Source organism: Perca flavescens, chromosome 6 (assembly GCF_004354835.1).
Source record: "Perca flavescens isolate YP-PL-M2 chromosome 6, PFLA_1.0, whole genome shotgun sequence".
Taxonomy (NCBI): Eukaryota; Metazoa; Chordata; class Actinopteri; order Perciformes; family Percidae; genus Perca; species Perca flavescens.
This window is the reverse complement of record NC_041336.1, coordinates 36,821,381-36,839,891: the sequence shown is the minus strand read 5'-3', so window position 1 is coordinate 36,839,891 and position 18,511 is coordinate 36,821,381. Positions and strand designations below refer to the sequence as shown.

Here is an 18,511-nt window from a genome sequence, read left to right as displayed (position 1 = left end):
ATTGAGGGCATGGACTGTATTCATTTAAGGGTATTTAAAGTCCCATTCTGAACATTAATTCTAGTTCTAAAACTGATGAATGAATAATGCACTTGTCACTGAATGATACAGTGTGCTGTATGATGGTACAACATGAAATGCTGAATAGTAATTTGAGGGTAAACCAATAGGGGGCGATCTTGTACAATAAAGCAAAAAGGCCGAGCATGTGGTTGTCACAGCTGAACTACACTACGTAGTGCACTATCCAGGAAAGTGAGTTTCTGCAGAATGTCATCTTCATCATGTTTATCAATTAAATGGACCATGTGTCCAATTTACACTGGTGGAAATATGTGTTACTGCTTAATTTTCATATGACTAATATGTCTTTTAATTCTCAATATTTCTTTGTCAGATTCAGACAAAAAGCAGTGCATCATGTTGCCAACAGTAGTTTGCAGATATATGAAAATTCAAAACTTGACATTTTAAATACAGTTAATTGTATCTTCTGTCTATTAAAAAAAAATGAGATTAAGTGGATTTCAAATGTTTTCAGAGCAGAAAATCAGCACAATCACACAGAGGAAAGGCACCTTTTGATAAGTCCACCTAACTTCATTCATTTTAGTTGCTAAACTAGTCTTACACGAAAACTCCTAGATGGCATAAAAAAGACCTAAAAGCCGTTTAAAATGAACGTGTCAAAACTTGCAGGAGGTTTAGTGATACAAAGGATGGCAACCACCGCAGCATAGCTAATAAACCAAAACCAAAAGAAAAGATACAACTTTACCTTTTAACAAAAACAAACAGTAACAGCCTAATAGGGTTTTTACAATAGAAGATACGTTATTATATGTCCAACCGAGATATTTCCTATTTTCTTATTGTGTCTATTATGTCTGAAAAACTCAAATCTGCAGCCCCTGTGCCTTATTCATGACACATTCATTTAAAATAAATATAAAAAGACTCTATATGAAAAAGCATTTCTCTAGAAGTGCACAATTTCAGGTAAAGAGTGTGATGTGGAGGAAAATGTGACTATGAGGGTCTTTGAGTGTAAACAACCATCCTGAGAGCTGCTGCTGGGACAGGATGAGTGAGAATGTAGGTGGGGATGTGGGGGCTTTGAAACCACAGCAGGTAAGAGTGACAGGTTTACCTCCCCCTGCTCTTACACTATGGACCTGACATCCTGTCTGTCAACATGCACAGAGACACAGTAGCACAGAGAGACAAACAGACCCAGTCCCACTCCAGAACAGAACAGCCCAGCAGCTCTACGTCTTCTGTCAAGGACTAGCTTGCATGCGAGTATAACAGAGGTAAGCACATTTTGGAAACAAGGCTACATCATATGCAGGATAAAATAGTAAATAGAAAAAAAATAAAAAATAAAATAGTAGGAGCTGAATATTTTATTACAATATAAGAAGGGGCATATTGAGATCTTAAGAGCTGGGACACTGAATATCTAAATCAATAGCACTTTTTGAAAAGATGAAATAGACACGTTCCAACCAAATCTGTAAGTCTACTGATTTTAATTTTCCCTTTAGTTGAACTTTATTTCTGACCCTGAGAAGAATACACATTATGAACACATCATCAGTATTGTGAGGGGAATATTATGTTACAATATTATTTAAGAAAATGCCTGAATGGGACTGACATCTAAAAATATACATATTTTAAAACTTCCATTAGAAAAGACTAGGGCATGTGATATTACACATTTATATAAAGGCCTATAGGCCTATATGTCAAAACCTTTATCAGAATATAGTCAATCTTTGACAAGTGAAGTCCAAAGTTGAATTCTGTCTTAAATCTTTTTGTGCAAATCCATGAGAGCTCTATAGCGCTTTATTAGTAATCTGTGCTAGTCTTCTGCTCTGTCACTCAGTGCTATTGGAAGAGGAGTGTCGGCCATTACAGGCTTGGCAGCTGCACTGAGCCGCAACACTGATACTCTGTGGGAGTCAGATTATCATAGAGAATGATGGCGGCTGCAGGGGACTCAGGGCAGGGCCAAAGGGCAAGGCACTAACTCACTGGCTCTGATATTAGCCCAACTATAAAGAATACAGCAATCCCATAGCACAGACTGGTGCAGCCGTAAAATAGAAAACTGGATATAAAGGCCTGTCAGGAACACGGGAACAAGATAAAATTCCACAGTGTTTTCAAGGTGGCTATAAACTTATTATGGACTATCTGAGTCATGCGTTTAAGTATGTAACTGTGATATTATAGCAGATACAAGCACAAAAAGACGCACACTCAACCACCAAGCACCATTACCATTGGTATCTGTCGGAACAATAATGTAATGGAGTAGTCATAACTACTCTATAAAATGCAGAAATACCATGAAGTAAAATATGTTTTACTGTCAAATGTATCTGGAGTACCACAGCAATATGAGTCCATGTCACATAAGAATTATACCAAGAACTTTATATTTCATCGTGAATGTTGTACATAGAGGCTCAGGGCGATAGCTGTAATAGCTTTAACTAAAGAAAAACGCTCGGTTCCCCTAGGAAGTCGGTATTTTATTCTCTACTCTCTATTTTGTCCGATTTAAATTCATTCCGAAAAAAATTTATTATTAATGTTTGTATTATGGACCAGCCCGAGATATATATATATATATATATATATATATATATATATATATATATATATATATATATACATATATAATAAAAGAAAACGTATGGTTATTTCAATGGCCTTTTTCCAGGGACCAAAAATAAACACAATTTACATTGTTATACATTTCTGAGAAAAGGATACGTTGAGAAAATGTCACCGTCTGTAATGTAAAAATGTGGGGGGGTTTTATGTGTCTTCTAATCTGTCCGCAATGCTCAGTGTTTTGACAGTGAAGATGGAGCCCTGGGTGATATGAAACCGAACTAAAAAACCACAAGCATGTTGGGTGCAGAAAATGTTCTGCAGCTCTAAGAAAGAAAAAAAAACGAAAATTAGGTTACATGAGCTCTTGGATATACTCAATGTCTTCTCTTGTTATCGCTCACATGATGAGCTGAGATCTGCCTGGCCCATGTGCACCCATTTCAATTATTAACTCGGATTTAAAGACTTGCATGAATAGGTCAGACGCTCCAATGATCCGGTTCAGTAGTGAAATCGAGTTCAATTGTTACTGCTTTTCGTCTAGTAGGCTCAATTAGTTTGTTTTATCCTAAAAATTCATTAGTTTTAACGCATGCATGATGCAGCCATATTTTTGTTTTATTATTATTATTATTATTATTAAAGTATTTGTTTTCAACGATGTCGGCAGAAAATATGAAGTTGCTCCAACAGGCAGTGTTCTGTCAGAGCCGCAAACTCTTGAGCAGAAGAAGCAGCGTGTTGTTCTGTTAAAGTCCCAACAGGCGGCGCTGCAGACCAGCTCTGCACAGCAAAGGCTGGAAGTGAAGCCGCTGCAGACCAGTCAGCCCTGCTGCACTCAGCATTACACACTGCAGATTCATGTTCAAAACTAACATGAATATGTGTTTATACGTAGCAGAAAATGTAGTGTTCCTCCTTTTTTTTGTCCTGCATAGTAAAATGATTAGATAATTAAAGTAAAAATAATTAATAATTGAACACAAGATCATTAGTCTACGTTTTGACGTTTCACTGAAAGAAATATCAGCAGGATTTTTCATCCTTGAAAAATAAAAATAAAAAAAAAGAAATATAGGCCTATATTTTTTAAATTAATAGTCAATGAACTTTTTTCTACAAATCAAGCATCTTGGTTTAATAACAACCTGTTATGTAGAGCCTCTGCGCGTGTGCGTGAAGCCGCTTCTCTGCGTGTGTTGCACAAAAAGGCGCAACTTCGCGCTGTCAAAAGTCTTTATTACTTTGCATCTAAATCTGTGGCCAGAAACAACCCGCAATCCAATTCAAGAGCAGTCTACTTCATCTCATTTACTCTGTCACTTTCAATAAATTCAATAAAAAAAAAAGACTGGACAATGTGTATGAAAGAATTACACTGAAGTTTTGTATCTGCTTTTGAACACACACAAAAAAGAGTTTTCCTGATTAAGGCTGATGTCAACACAGGCTATAGTTCCTCAACATATTACAGACCTTTTTTATTGCACAAAATTTATCAAATATAATCGAATGCCAATTCATTTTTGGAGAACAAAAGGGATGATTTGTGTGGCAAGCCTGTAAAACTGTCCAGACAACGTGTGTGACGTTTTCATGGCGATGTCATTAGTCCATTTTATTGAAGTGTTTGACACAATTTCCAAAAAAAATATCAAACAGTACGGAAAGAAATCGTTGTCAAAGTGGCGTTACTGTTTTACATTTGTTCACCATGCTGATCTCAGGGTGTGTGTTTTATTCTTTTTATTTTTTTACAAACCTCAGAATGTTTTTAATCTTACCACAAACAAATAAAACCATTTCATGTGGTGGCTCTTGCATGTGCCCTTCATTTTCGCAAATGGAGTATATGGTTTCAAAAAAAAAAAATCTTATAAGCAGGCTCAAGTATCCAAAAAGCACGTTTTCAAAAAGCTTGGAGGGAGAAAAAAAAACCGAGCAGCGTTTCCTCCTGCGCTTCCAATCACGTCTCCAAAAGAAGGTATCAGCCTTGGCTATATGGTGTATGAGAGGTGTCAGAGGAGGCAGGTTGAGCTGAACACGCTTCTCTACTATGGTCTGGAGCCCTAGTTGCTATCCAAACACAAATAAACAGAGGAGGAACATTGGAGTTAATGATAGAGGAGGGGGGTGGAGGCGTGTCGGAGGGCGGGCTGAGCGCTCCAGAGCCCCGGAGCCCTGAAAAGTGAAGGACCGGTGCGCGTTACGCACACTTCCAGCCCCAGCTCCGGACGGGACTCCCACGCTGCTGCTGTCTCTCCTCCAAACTTCTTCGCCTCTACCCACAACTTTTCACAACTTGTCAGATCTCTGTAAAGGTTCGAGACATCACAGCTGACTGCATGGCTACATGAAAGTTTCATGGACTTGGAACTTGGAAAACTTTTAGCGGCGCTTTATTGGAGCTCGTCGCCTCTATAGTTACTGTGGATTACTGACATAACGCAGGACCTTTGGCAGCTATTTATTGGGGTAAGATTCTGTTTGGCATGGTATATGTCAGTCTTCTGCAGGAAGGGAACCCAACATCACTCAACTTACTTGTCAGAATATTTTTAAGAAAATATGTTTAATTTACTGTTTGAGCTGTAAACCAAAGAGATCAAACTGTTAAAAAAAGGGGCAACTTTTCATGAAAAGAAAAGTTAAATAAAATGTAGTTTTATAGACGTGATTATTGCTTCGTGGCGATCACCACCTTGAGAGGTCATAGTTCACCCACGTTTTGACTTCACTGGTCTCTGTCCACAGTGTATATACCATTGCCGAAACAAGCAGTCGCGTCTTTGAAGACTTGTCACGACTTAAAGATATTCAAAACCTTCTGCCAAAAAAAAATAGAAACTGACAAGAGCACGACAAGACACTTAAGCTGCTGTCAAAGTTTAAATGAAGTCCAAGCGTTATTGGGAGAACAACAGGTTGAACAAAGTTGTACATATGGGGAAAGAACAACAAGTGCCTGCATGGTGACTTACGTTGCACCTGTGCAAACTTACATTTTAAGCCTGTCCCGCCTGTGAAAGGGGAAAGCAAAGTCGAAATAATTCAAAGATCTGTGAAACAAATAGAACGACCTGACCCAAACAAGCGACCAGCCCTCCGGCTACCATGTAGCAGGACTTTCACTCTGCAAGTGGGAATAATGCCTCAATCTCCAGAATGTGCAGGTTCGACAGGCTTGTAACATATTATGTTAAAATACGATTTTGGTCTGACCTGTCAAAAACAGCTAAGCATATTATCCAAACACAGAAAACTGAGGTGTTTTTTTTTCTCCCCATTTTCATTCTCGAGGTCAGCTCGCTGTCGCACCGCTGGCTTTCCGCCAGTCCCGCTTTCACCATCCGGAGTCTTGAACTTCCACGGTTTTTCTTTTCTGTGTGGGAAACATAACCTGTCATCCCCACAAACATGGGACCAGGCCTTCAGATTCCCTTGCAGTCAGTTCACCTTAGCTGTCCTACATTGTGGAGATAGGTAGCTCCTGCTTTATTCTACTCAAACATTGTTTGGCAGAAAAGTGGGTTCAAATGCCCAGAGGTTATTTGCTACCATGCTCTCTTGCCCATGTGGAACCCGCATTATTAAAAAAAATAAATAAAATAAAACATGCAGCCTTGAATAAAATAGACCTAAAAGCTAAATATTAGAACTATATGAAATGAACTGGCTACTATCCGAAAACATGAAAATAAAAAGCACATGCGTTTACAGTAGAGATTATAGTAACTTTCTTGTGGGTAATAATATCCAGCATTTGTGTGTTTTGCTCTGACTCATGCACATATTTGATCTCTGCTTGCAAAATGTTAAAGTGCTACACAACTACACACAGAGCAGTCGTTGTGCATTGTGAAACACCAACTACAACCGTCAAAAACAACAGCGTGTCTTCGCTAATTACCTCGTTTGAGATTTAGCGCTTTATTCGGAGGGATCTGGATGTGTAATTTACACTGTCAATCGATGCCATATGACTCGCTCACACCCACTTAATTGAATTACAGTTTCGATGACTGATTTGTTTTTAGAAAATTACTTGGAAGCGCATCTCTGTTTTTATAAGACAAACTGCTTAAACTAATGCGTAAATATACGTGTTCATATTCTCTCTGCGGTTTTGCTCATGACAAACAGTGTTTTAGTCGTCATTGTCAGTATAGTAAAAAATACTGCTGCATCTTAACAAGATTCTCAATGTATTCACCCAATCAGCTCATCAGTCCATCACTTTGTGCAAATTATTATTATTATTATTATTATTATTATTATTATTATTAGGGTCACTCAATTGCGCGCTAATCTGAGCACAATTGATTAGAGGAGTATAATCCCCTTTTGTGACTTAATTTTAATGAAATAAATGATATTATGTTAGAATCAAAATATGTATCTTAATGTATTTAAAGTAAAATAGTAATCTATAGTCAACAGGTGTTTTTGCTGTAACGTGATCACTAAGTGAAGGTCATAATTTGCCTGCCTTTTTTATTTTTATTATTTATTTATTTTTACCAGAGACTCTAATTCGACATTTACACATAACACTGATCGTTTTGTATTCCTCCCCTTAGGTGTATCACCGTGTCTTCTGCAGAGGTCTGAGCCGAGATGGGGAGCAAAGCCCTGCACGCTCCGATCCCTCTGCACCCGGCCCTCCAGCTCACAAACTACTCCTTCCTGCAGGCCGTTAACACTTTCCCCGCGGACCAGCTGCAGGGACTGTATGGCCTCAGCGCTGTGCAAACCATGCACATGAACCACTGGACTCTTGGTTACCCGCACATCCAAGGACTGAGGTCGACGATCACAGAGATGGCAGCCGCCCAGGGTCTGATGGACCCCAGGATTCCCTTCCCAGGGTTACCCTTCACAACCGCAGCGCAGCTCTTCCATCCAAAACAAGCCGCCGTTGCGCACGGCATCCCCTCGCTGCACAAGGACAGGCCGAGGTTTGACTTCGCCAACCTGGCCCTCGCTGCCACTCAGGAAGACCCGCCGAAAGCCGCGGATCTGGTGAAGTTGGCGTCGGGACTAGGGGGAACCATCTCCGAGCTGAGCAAGCTATCCCCGGACAGAAAGCCCACCCGGGGCAGGCTCCCATCCAAGACTAAAAAGGAATTTATTTGCAAGTTCTGCGGCAGGCATTTCACCAAGTCCTACAACCTCCTCATCCACGAGAGGACCCACACAGACGAGCGGCCCTATACCTGTGATATTTGCCACAAGGCCTTTAGAAGGCAAGACCATCTCAGAGACCACAGGTAAGACTTTATCATTTTTTTTAATATATATTATTTAGCAGATACTGTGCTAATTACGCTCAGGGTTAGGAGGGGGTCTCAAATTCCCCGCAATATTCCTGATTTTGCACGTGATTTAAATCACAAATATGTGTATTTAACTAAACAACATCTTCAGGGCTTGCTATTTAAAATAGATCTCCTTAATTTTGCTACAACATACAGGCTGTACCCAGAGTTTTCTCCATGAGGGCGCTAAAGCACTTTTACGCATTAAGTTGGACGCTCATAAGTTGCACAGTAGAGATTTTTCGCCCTATGACTCTGGGGTTTATAACAGCTACAAGCGATTCCATGCATGAGCAGACATTTGATTAAGTGTTATTTCTGTTTTACAGATACATCCACTCCAAGGAAAAACCATTCAAATGTCAAGAATGTGGGAAGGGATTCTGTCAGTCTCGAACTCTAGCCGTCCATAAAACCTTACATATGCAGGTAAGCTGGAAATATTAACACACACCATGCTTTTATCCTCACTAAAACTATGTGATACGTCATGATCATAATTCACCTATAATGCACTGTCTACTGCATGCATGGGGCTCACAGTCTCACAAAAATAATTGCGTTTGGCCAGTTACTATATTAAAACAAAAAATGTGAGTAAGAGACACATACAGTTTATGTGAAAATGTGTGTAAATCCGTTATAGAGTTACAACTGACACAACAGTGGATTTATGTAGATGAATGATAATTTATATAGACGTTCTATACAATTAAAGGGAATAATCCTTTGCTTGCTTTAAATCTAAACAGGAATCTCCCCACAAATGCCCCACATGCGGAAGAACCTTTAATCAAAGAAGTAACCTGAAAACTCACCTTCTCACCCATACAGACATCAAGCCCTACAGCTGTGGCCGCTGCGGAAAGGTGTTTCGGCGCAACTGTGACTTGCGACGGCACAGTTTGACGCACAGCCCACATCAGGACTACTAGCCTGGACAGACTAACAAAATAACAATGGACAAAACGCAGGAAGACAAGCCACCGACTGTTTGTTGTTCAAAGACAATCTCCAAATCAGGACACGTTTTATACCGCCGCACATTTTAGAGTGGGATTTGGTTGCATCTCAAGTGGGACAGCAGCGGAGCCATGGCCATGTCCAGCTTTCACACCACCTGTAAATATCAAGACCATGTACATAATGTTGCTTTTTTTTATTTTATTTTTTTCCGATCTTGAAATGATAAAGTTGTCAACAAGCAGTCATAAGTTTAAAGTATGTTAAATTGTATTTTAGAAATAAATACTTCCATGATACATTTGCACTTGCTCTGTCTTTATTCCAAGTTCCCCATGCTGAACACGAGACACATTGTTAAAGCCCAAAAAGCAAAATGGAGATGAAACCGTTTATCGTGGCCATCAAATTAATAGTCTATATGTTTACAGCCGGCAGGCAGTGAGAGCTTAGTGTGGCTTTTTTTTATAGCAGACCAGCAGATGTCAGTTAGCAGCTATAGGGAGCATGAAATGTCTTCCAGGACAGACAGGAGTCATCATTGATTACGTAGCCTACAGTCAAACAATTTCAATGTTTTTTTCTTTTTTTATATAAAATGACAATCATATAATGATTAGCGTATTACACAGATTTGTCTAACACCCGCCTATTAGTGTTTTTGTAATTAGCCTAACAGAATTATTCCCTATTGTCTTGGAAGTTTAGAGTTTAAAGAGGCTGATTAATATTCTATTAGCCGCATTAGCAGCAGCCATATCACGCCTTTATCTACATCACCTCTGATATCAGAATCGACTTACAACGCGACAGAAGGAGTCACCAGAGCAAAGGAAGCGATTTAACCCGAGGAGGAGAAGAGACGTGGCCGATATACTGTCAACACGTTCTTTTTTGGAGGAAGTCATCAAGGTGAATTCATTCATCCCTTTTACACTCAAAACAAACACAAATAAATACAACTGAGTTGTTCCTGTTTTGGACCCTGTCTCAGACTCTTTTTTTTCTTTTTTTAATTGAGCATTTTCATAATTTCTAACAAAATCATGCTACTTAACTGAGGAGATGTAGTAGCCTACAATTCGATTCCGCAAATCAAAGCTGAGCCTATTTGAGCTCGGTCCTTGTTTCATTGATTCATTCACACACACAGTATAATTATTGTACCGATTAAAAAGAAGAAAAGAAAAGAAGAAAAGAAACAGGTTCACCGGGGAATAGTGGGCGCTTGGGACTCTGCCTAAACAACCCAGGTTTAGACAGATTTTTGATGTAAAAAAAAAAAAAAAAAATCCCAAGATTTGGATTTTATCCAACTATGTTCGGCCCCTGTCGGATCAAAATGCGCTTGAATATTAATCACCAGAGCTATGCTCTGTGGCAGAATAAGATGATCTATATATATATATATATATATATATATATATATATATTTTATAATTCAGTGAAGACAAAGTAAGATTCTCTCCCTCTGACTCCTATAAAGTTCTCTGCCTTTCTGTGTTACTTGGCCTTCAGGCCTGTTGTTTCATGATTTCACCACCGAAGACTCGTTTGAAAACCTAATTTTCACCTGACAGTGCAATTAATTGCTTGAAAAAAACCCCCATTTATATTTAATGATCTCTAAAGGGTCTGGAATTAGTGGTTACAGTAACAACAGGCGATTTAAAACAGCGCTCGTTGCTGCTGAGAGGCCATTAACTAAGGCCCATTATTACGCAGTGCAGGCTTTTCCTAATGGTTTTCTAAATGGAAAGGCAACGACATGCAACGTCTCCAGCAAGCTAATATTCATAAAACAAAAATTTAGCTTCTTAATAATCATCCGGGGAAGCAAGCTTATCACTAAAAATTAAAACCTACAAACAATGCAAATGAGGTACACGCAATAATAATAATAATAATAATAATAATAATAATGATGATGATGGTGATATAATAACGACAACAACCTGTGGATTTTGATTTTATTTACAAATGAGTTAAAAGTGACTTCTCAACATTGTATTTAAGTCTCTATTATCTTGTGGTTAAATCATTGGATTGTAGTTATATATTCTAATCAACTTAAATCAACGAAACAATTCTACACCTAATTGCTAAATATGTCTTCATATTGAGACGCTATATGCGCCAAGTTAGTGTGTAACTGTAACTGGTGTGTTCAACATGAATGTGTATATATGATAAAGATATTTAATTGACAAAAAAAAAGACTTTTCCAGGAGTTCTCTCACAAGTGAACTAAACTTTGTTGGCATACATTTTTAAACATGAAACATGACTGGTCTCTGACTTTTCTGAATTCGTTTTTTATTTCATGTGTTAAGACATGGACGGCAATTGATCACCAAGACAGTCTACTTTTCAGCTCAAATGTATTGTGTTAATGGAAACAGGCTACTGTCCTGTAGGGACAAGGGTGCAATGATCACAACAAACTTTTTATTATTTATTAGCCTACTGGCTACACCAAAGAATGCCAGATTGGGCCAATGACCTAACTATATTGTGCATACTATAGGTGTAGCCTATAGATAACATGAAATCATGTAGGCCATGCTTTCTTCGTCACTTAAACAGGCACATCGGCCTGAACAGACTTTAGAATAATGACAGAAATAGGGAGTGCGCGCTACACGCACATTGTCTCGCACGCACACGGTTGGCAAAGAGTGGACAGACACATGGTGAACTTCATCGGTGACCGGGGCCATGTGGACTGTGTACTCAGGAAGCTTTATCTAACTGACAGGGAGAGGCTGCACTGACAGGCCTCTGAGCCCCGCTGCTCTGACTTCATAAGATCTCCACATGACCCTCTGCGGCCTGTGACAGACATCCACTTTTTATTTCAGCCACAGTGCCTGTAATGCCCCTAAAAAAAGTCCCTCAAATTCCCAAAACTCGCTTTGAGTCAATACTGACATCAAAGAAGCAATTGTACAGGGACTTTATAGCTTTCAAAACTATAATATTTTAGGTGTGTTTGTTTCAGCAGATTGAGACTTATTTTTGAGCTCTAATTAGTCATTTCAGTGTTCTCTATAGCTATTAAAAACAACAACTAGCAGGTGCATTTGGCAGCAACTGACAAACTGCAGGTAGGCTACAACAAGTGTTAGAGATTTGACATTGGCACACAGAAATTACGGGCGTGTACAAGTTTGAAGTAAAGATGGAGTTTAACTCTGTCTTTCACTCCGATATTAGGGCTATATTGATCCAAGCCAGGTTTTGACTCCAAGGTCATTCGTGTTGCTGAAACAACAAAAGACTACGAATGACAAATATAGGCAACTTTAGTTTGGATTGTTTTGTTAACTTTAGAATTCATTGTCATAGAATGTGCTACTGTATTTTAATTTACACTATGCTGTATGTAAGCTACTATCCAATAACACGTGTAAATTTCAGTGCGCCTCCAGTTGCATGTGTTAACATTATGACAGTTCATGTCCTATTTTGGATTAGATCAGCCCCACAATAAACTGTTTAAAAACCAGACAGGTGACCCGTGTGACCGAAATGCAAATATCTTTTTATAGGCTTCATTATTTCCATAGGTCTCGGTCTCAGCAGCCTATCTGAAGATAATATCTGTTCTTGAAATGAAACCCATGTAAAAGTAGGACTTTAAAAAAAATAATTCAATAATAATAATTTCAAGAAAACGTTGCTGACATGTTGACACTTTTCAGGGGCTGCCCATTGAGAATTGTAATATCTACTCTCTCAGCAAAGGTGAGATTCCTCGGCCATGTAAGCTTAATTTAAGTGCTATGGGCATGCGAAAGAAATGACGAGTATTACGTGCAATGATGCCTTCCCGTGCTCCTCGTAAATCCCAACACAGAGAGCTCCGTTGGTTTGACTACAAGCACACGTTGATTGGAAATATAGGCTATTTGTTTTTAAATCAACTGGCACTACGGTACCAGGTGCTGCAGTAACCGATTTAGGACCACAGATCGCCTATATATACATATATCTATGGGAAGAGACAATGTGCATCAGGCAATTCGCTTAATGTTCTCATATATTTATGTTCAGCGATCTCCGAAGTCAGTCGTCTGAATATCAAATTCAATCCTGTCACGCATTGCAGGAATTTCTAGTGTATCGCTTGCCACTATTTTGCATACAATGTATGCACTTAACTGCGAAAAGCAAATTTCCAAAAGATATAAAGGCAACACCAGACATACGGAAGCCGAGTTGGTGTTTACTGATGACGTTTGAGCTAAAGCCGTGGAGCGATGAGGCTAACGTTAGTTAACAGGATGAATATGTTATATTAAACGTCGAATTCAAGAAATAGCTACAGGATACAAGCGGGAGTCAAGTAAGCAGTGGGGTTTCTATATTTACCTGTGGCTGCGTGTTTTATTCAGCCAAACGAAGTTAGGCTGACTTCTTTCTAGCAGTTAGCTTAGCTTCTTTGCTGTGCTGCTCTGGTGTAACTTATAACGTTATAGCTAGTGACAGGAAAGCATATATAGCCTCTCTGGCTAACTACTCCGCAGTAAGTTATTTCTTACTACGCAGCACGACGCTGCTTCATTTAAAACCACAAGTTATTTTTAGTTACATTGTTATGTATTTGGAAATGAAGTCTCTAACCTCTGCTGGCGTTTCTCCTCAAGTCGCATGCTTAAAAACACCTTAGCAAGCAGGCTAATTCAGGTGAATTAAAATATAGCCACTTCAAAGCAGAAACACTGACCTGTATTAAAAAACAGTTAGTAACGTTACAACCTTGACCTGCAACCCATAAGAGCAGAATTCTCATTCTGTCTCTGGGGAGTGTGCATATCTGCTCTAACGTTACATGACCAACTGTAGTTACACCCTCAGCCAACCTAGATACAACTTAGAATATGGCTAGTTTTAAAATGCACAAACCGGTAATATGTATGACCTTACGTGGTAAGGTAAGTATGTACAGTACAGGCCAAAAGTTTGGACACACCTTCTCATTCAGTGTGTTTCTTTATTTTCATGACTATTTACATTGTAGATTCTCACTGAAGGCATCAAAACTATGAATGAACACATATGGAATTATGTACTTAACAAAAAAGTGTGAAATAACTGAAAACATGTCTTATATTTTAGATTCGTCAAAGTAACCACCCTTTGCTTTTTTTGATAACTCTGAAAACCCTTGGTGTTCTCTCAATGAGCTTCATGAGGTAGTCACCTGAAATGGTTTTACCTTCACAGGTGTTATTTTTCAGGGTTAATTAGTGGAATTTTTCCCTTATTAATAAAAAAGCAAAGGGTGGCTACTTTGAAGAATCTAGAATATAAGACATGTTTTCAGTTATTTCACACTTTTTTGTTAAGTACATAATTCCATATGTGTTCATTCATAGTTTTGATGCCTTCAGTGAGAATCTACAATGTAAATAGTCATGAAAATAAAAAGGAAACGCATTGAATGAGAATGTGTGTCCAAACTTTTGGCCTGTACTGTAAGTGAGTAAGTAAGTAGCATACGTTTTTTGTATAGCACATTTCTAGAGCACACGTCACAAAGTGGTTCATAATAAAAGTCAAACAAGCTAATAAAAGGCAGAGCAACATAGAGGACATGAAGAAATGCTAAAAACATTTCATTTAACCTTTTTACAGGTGTCCACAGAGCTTTAGTCCAATGGAAGCGAGTTCCAAAATTTAGGAGCTACAACCTCAAAAGCCCAGTTTATGTTTGTCTTGAGTCTGGAGCGAAGAACAACAACAACAATAATAATAATAACAATAGGCCTTTTTCAAATAGATATTTCGACTTGTCATAGCAAGAAAGGCACAGGTGTACTACTTTATGTAATTAATTATGTCTCCATTCAGTTTAAGTGTCCTAATAAGACTTGCCAGTGAGTCAGCCAGCACAGTACTGCTGTAAAATATATATATATATATATATATATATATATATATATATATATATATATACTATATATATATACTATATATACACGCTGTGAAAAATGTCTATTCTCTGGTCCAGGCTTCAGAAGCAGTGGTGTTTAAAAACAAAAACATAATATTGGGATATAATGGCGAAATAAGTTTAATACATAAATACTGTAATGTTCAAATAAACATAACGTTGAATGACATAAAAACGTTTTGTTCAATGTTTGATGCATGTGCAGGCCAGGGACAAGATGTTGGAGTCCTATGTCACACCACTCCTGATGAGCTATGTGAACAAGTATATTAAGAATCTGAAGCCATCTGACCTGCAGCTGTCTCTCTGGGGAGGAGATGTAGTGCTCAGCAAGTTGGACCTGAAACTGGATGTGCTGGAACAGGTATATTGAATGTCCTCTGCTTTCTTTAACTTTTTCACAAGACCAAGTCAAGACTTATTGGGATGACAGACATTATATTTTTTCATTTCAGGGCACATGAATAGGCAATGTGGTTTTTTTTGTGTCCAGGGATGCCATGTAGTTCTGATGAATGATAGTCATGAGTTAGTGCTCAGTGCTGCTAGTGGGAGAAATATTAACTATGGTGTTTTCGTATCCATACACAATTAATGCCAAACAGGTTTTTAGATAGCCATCGGTGGCTCTATGCAGTAATTAGTGCAATTAAGTCATATCTGTTTTCTTATGCCTAATGTCTCTTTCCTGCATATATTATAAAAAAATACATTTTCCTTTTACATTTCACTTCTTTTTTTACTGCAAAGGATTTAAGTTGTGTTTGCTCATCGTGTTCTTTTTGTAGGTTATTGCACTTTTACTTTTTGCTTTTGTTCAAAAACATTGGTCATCCAGGTACATGTAAGATACGTACAGTTAAGCTATTAATGGATTGGATCTTTAAGCATTTTAAAATGACTACTTTTAGAATTTTTGTCTCTCAACAAAAGAAGCATACAAACATGACAATGCTAACATTGCAGAATGTCTTTACAATGAAGTCAGAATTTAAGTTGTTCCACTTAGAACATAAAATAAAGAAAAATGTTTGGAAAGGAATTAATGTGTGGAGGGTAAGCAAGCATCTACATCTGAGCCACAGTGTATATAGTCACGGTCTATTGCCTTGACTAGCATCAGAAAAAAAGCAGCGATGCTTACCAGCCAGGCACAAACAGTATCTTTACTGTTATTTTGGAGGAGTTGATAGATTTATTGACATATTTTGCTCTGCAGCGTTATTTTGACACAGGGTGCTTTTTTCACTTGTAATGCCTGAATTAGATCAATCTGCCACGACAAGGTAAAAGAATTGTCTTTTGTCGTGAGTGGTTTCTGACTGCTTCTGAAGATCAGTCCAAGACACTACCAAACTCAACAGAGATGGTGATGAAAGTTCTTATTGAAAGCAGCTTTACGCCAATTAAACTGTGGTACAGTAATTGTCTTAGGCATTGATGTGTAATGCTATGTCAGAACTTTGGCAATGATCCTCCCTTTTCCGTTTTATTGCCTTTCATTTGGACAGTACCTCTTTTGAAATGTGCAATTGGAGATCATCATCTTAATATAAAGGAGTTTTTTTTGTGAAACATTGTGGGGGTCATTAAGCAGACATACCATACATCTATGACTGCTTTTCTTTATAAATATCTTTAATTATTAGGTTTTTGGCTTAAATTTACAGAGGAGGCATGTACAGCTTGTATGTAGGCAGTCTGCTTTCATGGGGCTTGTTTTTACTCAGAGTAGGTCAAGCTGCAGAATAGGGATTTAACTACCTGAGAAAATCTGATTGATTTTGTTAAAAGTGTGACCAGTATGGAATCTGTAGCGGTTTTAATTTTTACTGTCCTCTCGTCTTCAAATATTAGTTTCAAAGAGCGGTTTAGAAAATAGATGGGTGAAGGTTCCAAATGTTGAAGCCTCAGCAACATATCACCACACTTACAATGTTGTCTGCATCGTAGATGTAATACTAAAGTACAGATTGTATACTATAAAGCTAGAACTATAGCTTCATAGCTATCTGTTTTCATCTTCATTATGTATTTGCATATTTATAGGAGTTGAAGCTACCCTTTACATTCATGAGTGGTCATATCCATGAGCTGCGTATCCACGTACCCTGGACCAAGCTGGGCTCGGAGCCTGTGGTCATCACCATCAACACCATGGAGTGCATCCTCAAGCTCAGGGATGGAGCCCAGGTTAGTTCTTTAGTTGTATGACAAACCCGTTATCCCCAAATTTCATTATAGGGCCAAAACAGGACTGGCCAGATCTTCTTGTTATTAATGTGAAATTCCTCCTCATGCAAAAGAAAAGCTTTCTCATTCGATTTTCCCTTTGTGTTTCCATGATGTTTCATAATGGCTTTTGTTTTAAATAAACAAATGGAGATTTTTTTTAATATTTTTTTTAACATGTTGAACATTTTGACCCAGGCAAGCTTCACCCTGTGGTGGGGTTGCTGTGACAAAGGCACGCTATAATCCTGACTTGGTGTTAAATCACATGAAGAGAAACTACAATCTAGGGCTGGGCGATATGGTTGAAAACTGTATCACGATATAAGTTTTTCATATCGGTCGATATCGATAATTATTGATATTTTTTATGACCTATTTAAAATAAGGACCAGGAGAAAAATATATTAAATTTAAACATTTTTATTTAAAACTTAACCCTGCTCTGATTATAATCCCCTCAATTATAAAAGCAGAAATGTCAACACAACCATGGAAAACATAATTAAAATGTAAACGGGTCTAAAATCACAATGAACACTTAACAATTATCTCTTAACATTAAGGTGCAAAATTAACGAATAAGTAAGAAATGCTTAATAAAGTGTCATAAAATAGTGCAAAGTGTTAGGGGAACTATTTTCTGCAGGTTTAGTGCTAGGTTGGTAACCTGGCTTCTGGACAGTGTCCGTTATTTCTTTGTAGTGTTTAGTAAGGCGCTGATGCAGAGTACCTCTCCATGGTGGTCTGCTGCTTGTAGTGTTTAGTAAGGTGCTGATGCAGAGTACCTCTCCATGGTGGTCTGCTGCTTGTGCCGTGTAGCAGCTGCAGATGTTGTTGGACGTTGATGGCGGATACGGCTGTGCTCGAAAGTGTGAGCGCGGCTAAAGTGGTAAAACAAGTTTATGGTATTACCAGTGTTTGTGGGGACGACGGTCTGACGACATTGGTCTGACTACGGTCAGACTTATAAAATCCCCAAAACTGCCATACTAACTTTTCCTGTTTTATCAACAATTTCCTCGCTCGCTCCGGCACTCACTTTCCACTCCACGCCGGTTCTGTTATTGAAGAACACGAGACAGCGATGTGGCGCAACCAAACATGATACTGATACATGATTGGCTGTTAGAGTGTCACTCCCCACGTTGCTAGGTTGCCAGAGAGTGAGGGCCTTTGTTCATGCAACCAAACTTGATTCACAACTTCTGGTTTCTTCTGATGAAGAAAAACAAGTTATCGAACGTTTTATCGACCGCATTTTCTATTGATATTGATTATGTGTCTATCGCGATACATATCGTTATCGTTTTATCGCCCAGCCCTACTACAACCTACTATTTAATTTTTGGTTTATGCTGAATCCTAAAGTGTTAAATGTTTTTACATGTGGTCTTGTATTTAA

The 18,511-nt window shown here is 38.4% G+C and overlaps 2 protein-coding genes across 6 annotated transcripts in view; both read left to right on the top strand.

Annotated features, from left to right (window-relative positions):
- Positions 1 to 1,261: 1,261 nt before the first annotated feature.
- Positions 1,262 to 9,218, top strand: osr2 (odd-skipped related transciption factor 2). Of its 3 annotated transcripts, none has more exons than XM_028580537.1 (4): positions 1,262 to 1,313; positions 7,215 to 7,904; positions 8,282 to 8,381; positions 8,705 to 9,218. In XM_028580537.1, exons 2-4 carry the CDS (start codon positions 7,252 to 7,254, stop codon positions 8,885 to 8,887), a joined length of 936 nt encoding a protein of 311 aa, XP_028436338.1. In that variant the 5' UTR covers positions 1,262 to 1,313; positions 7,215 to 7,251; the 3' UTR covers positions 8,888 to 9,218. The 3 variants fall into 3 exon arrangements, with proteins under 3 accessions (XP_028436338.1, XP_028436337.1, XP_028436339.1); XM_028580536.1 differs by lacking the exon at positions 1,262 to 1,313 and adding an exon at positions 4,837 to 5,109; XM_028580538.1 differs by lacking the exon at positions 1,262 to 1,313 and adding an exon at positions 4,838 to 5,109 and having other exon boundaries at positions 8,787 to 9,218.
- Positions 9,219 to 13,141: 3,923 nt separating this feature from the next.
- Positions 13,142 to 18,511, top strand: part of vps13b (vacuolar protein sorting 13 homolog B) — a 372,345-nt gene continuing 366,975 nt past the window's right edge. For all 3 annotated transcript variants that reach the window (XM_028581593.1, XM_028581590.1, XM_028581591.1), the window contains exons 1-3: positions 13,142 to 13,263; positions 15,080 to 15,238; positions 16,924 to 17,067. In XM_028581593.1, the coding sequence (XP_028437394.1) occupies positions 15,092 to 15,238; positions 16,924 to 17,067 (291 nt within the window). In that variant the 5' untranslated portion in view covers positions 13,142 to 13,263; positions 15,080 to 15,091. The remainder of the gene's footprint in view (positions 13,264 to 15,079; positions 15,239 to 16,923; positions 17,068 to 18,511) is intronic.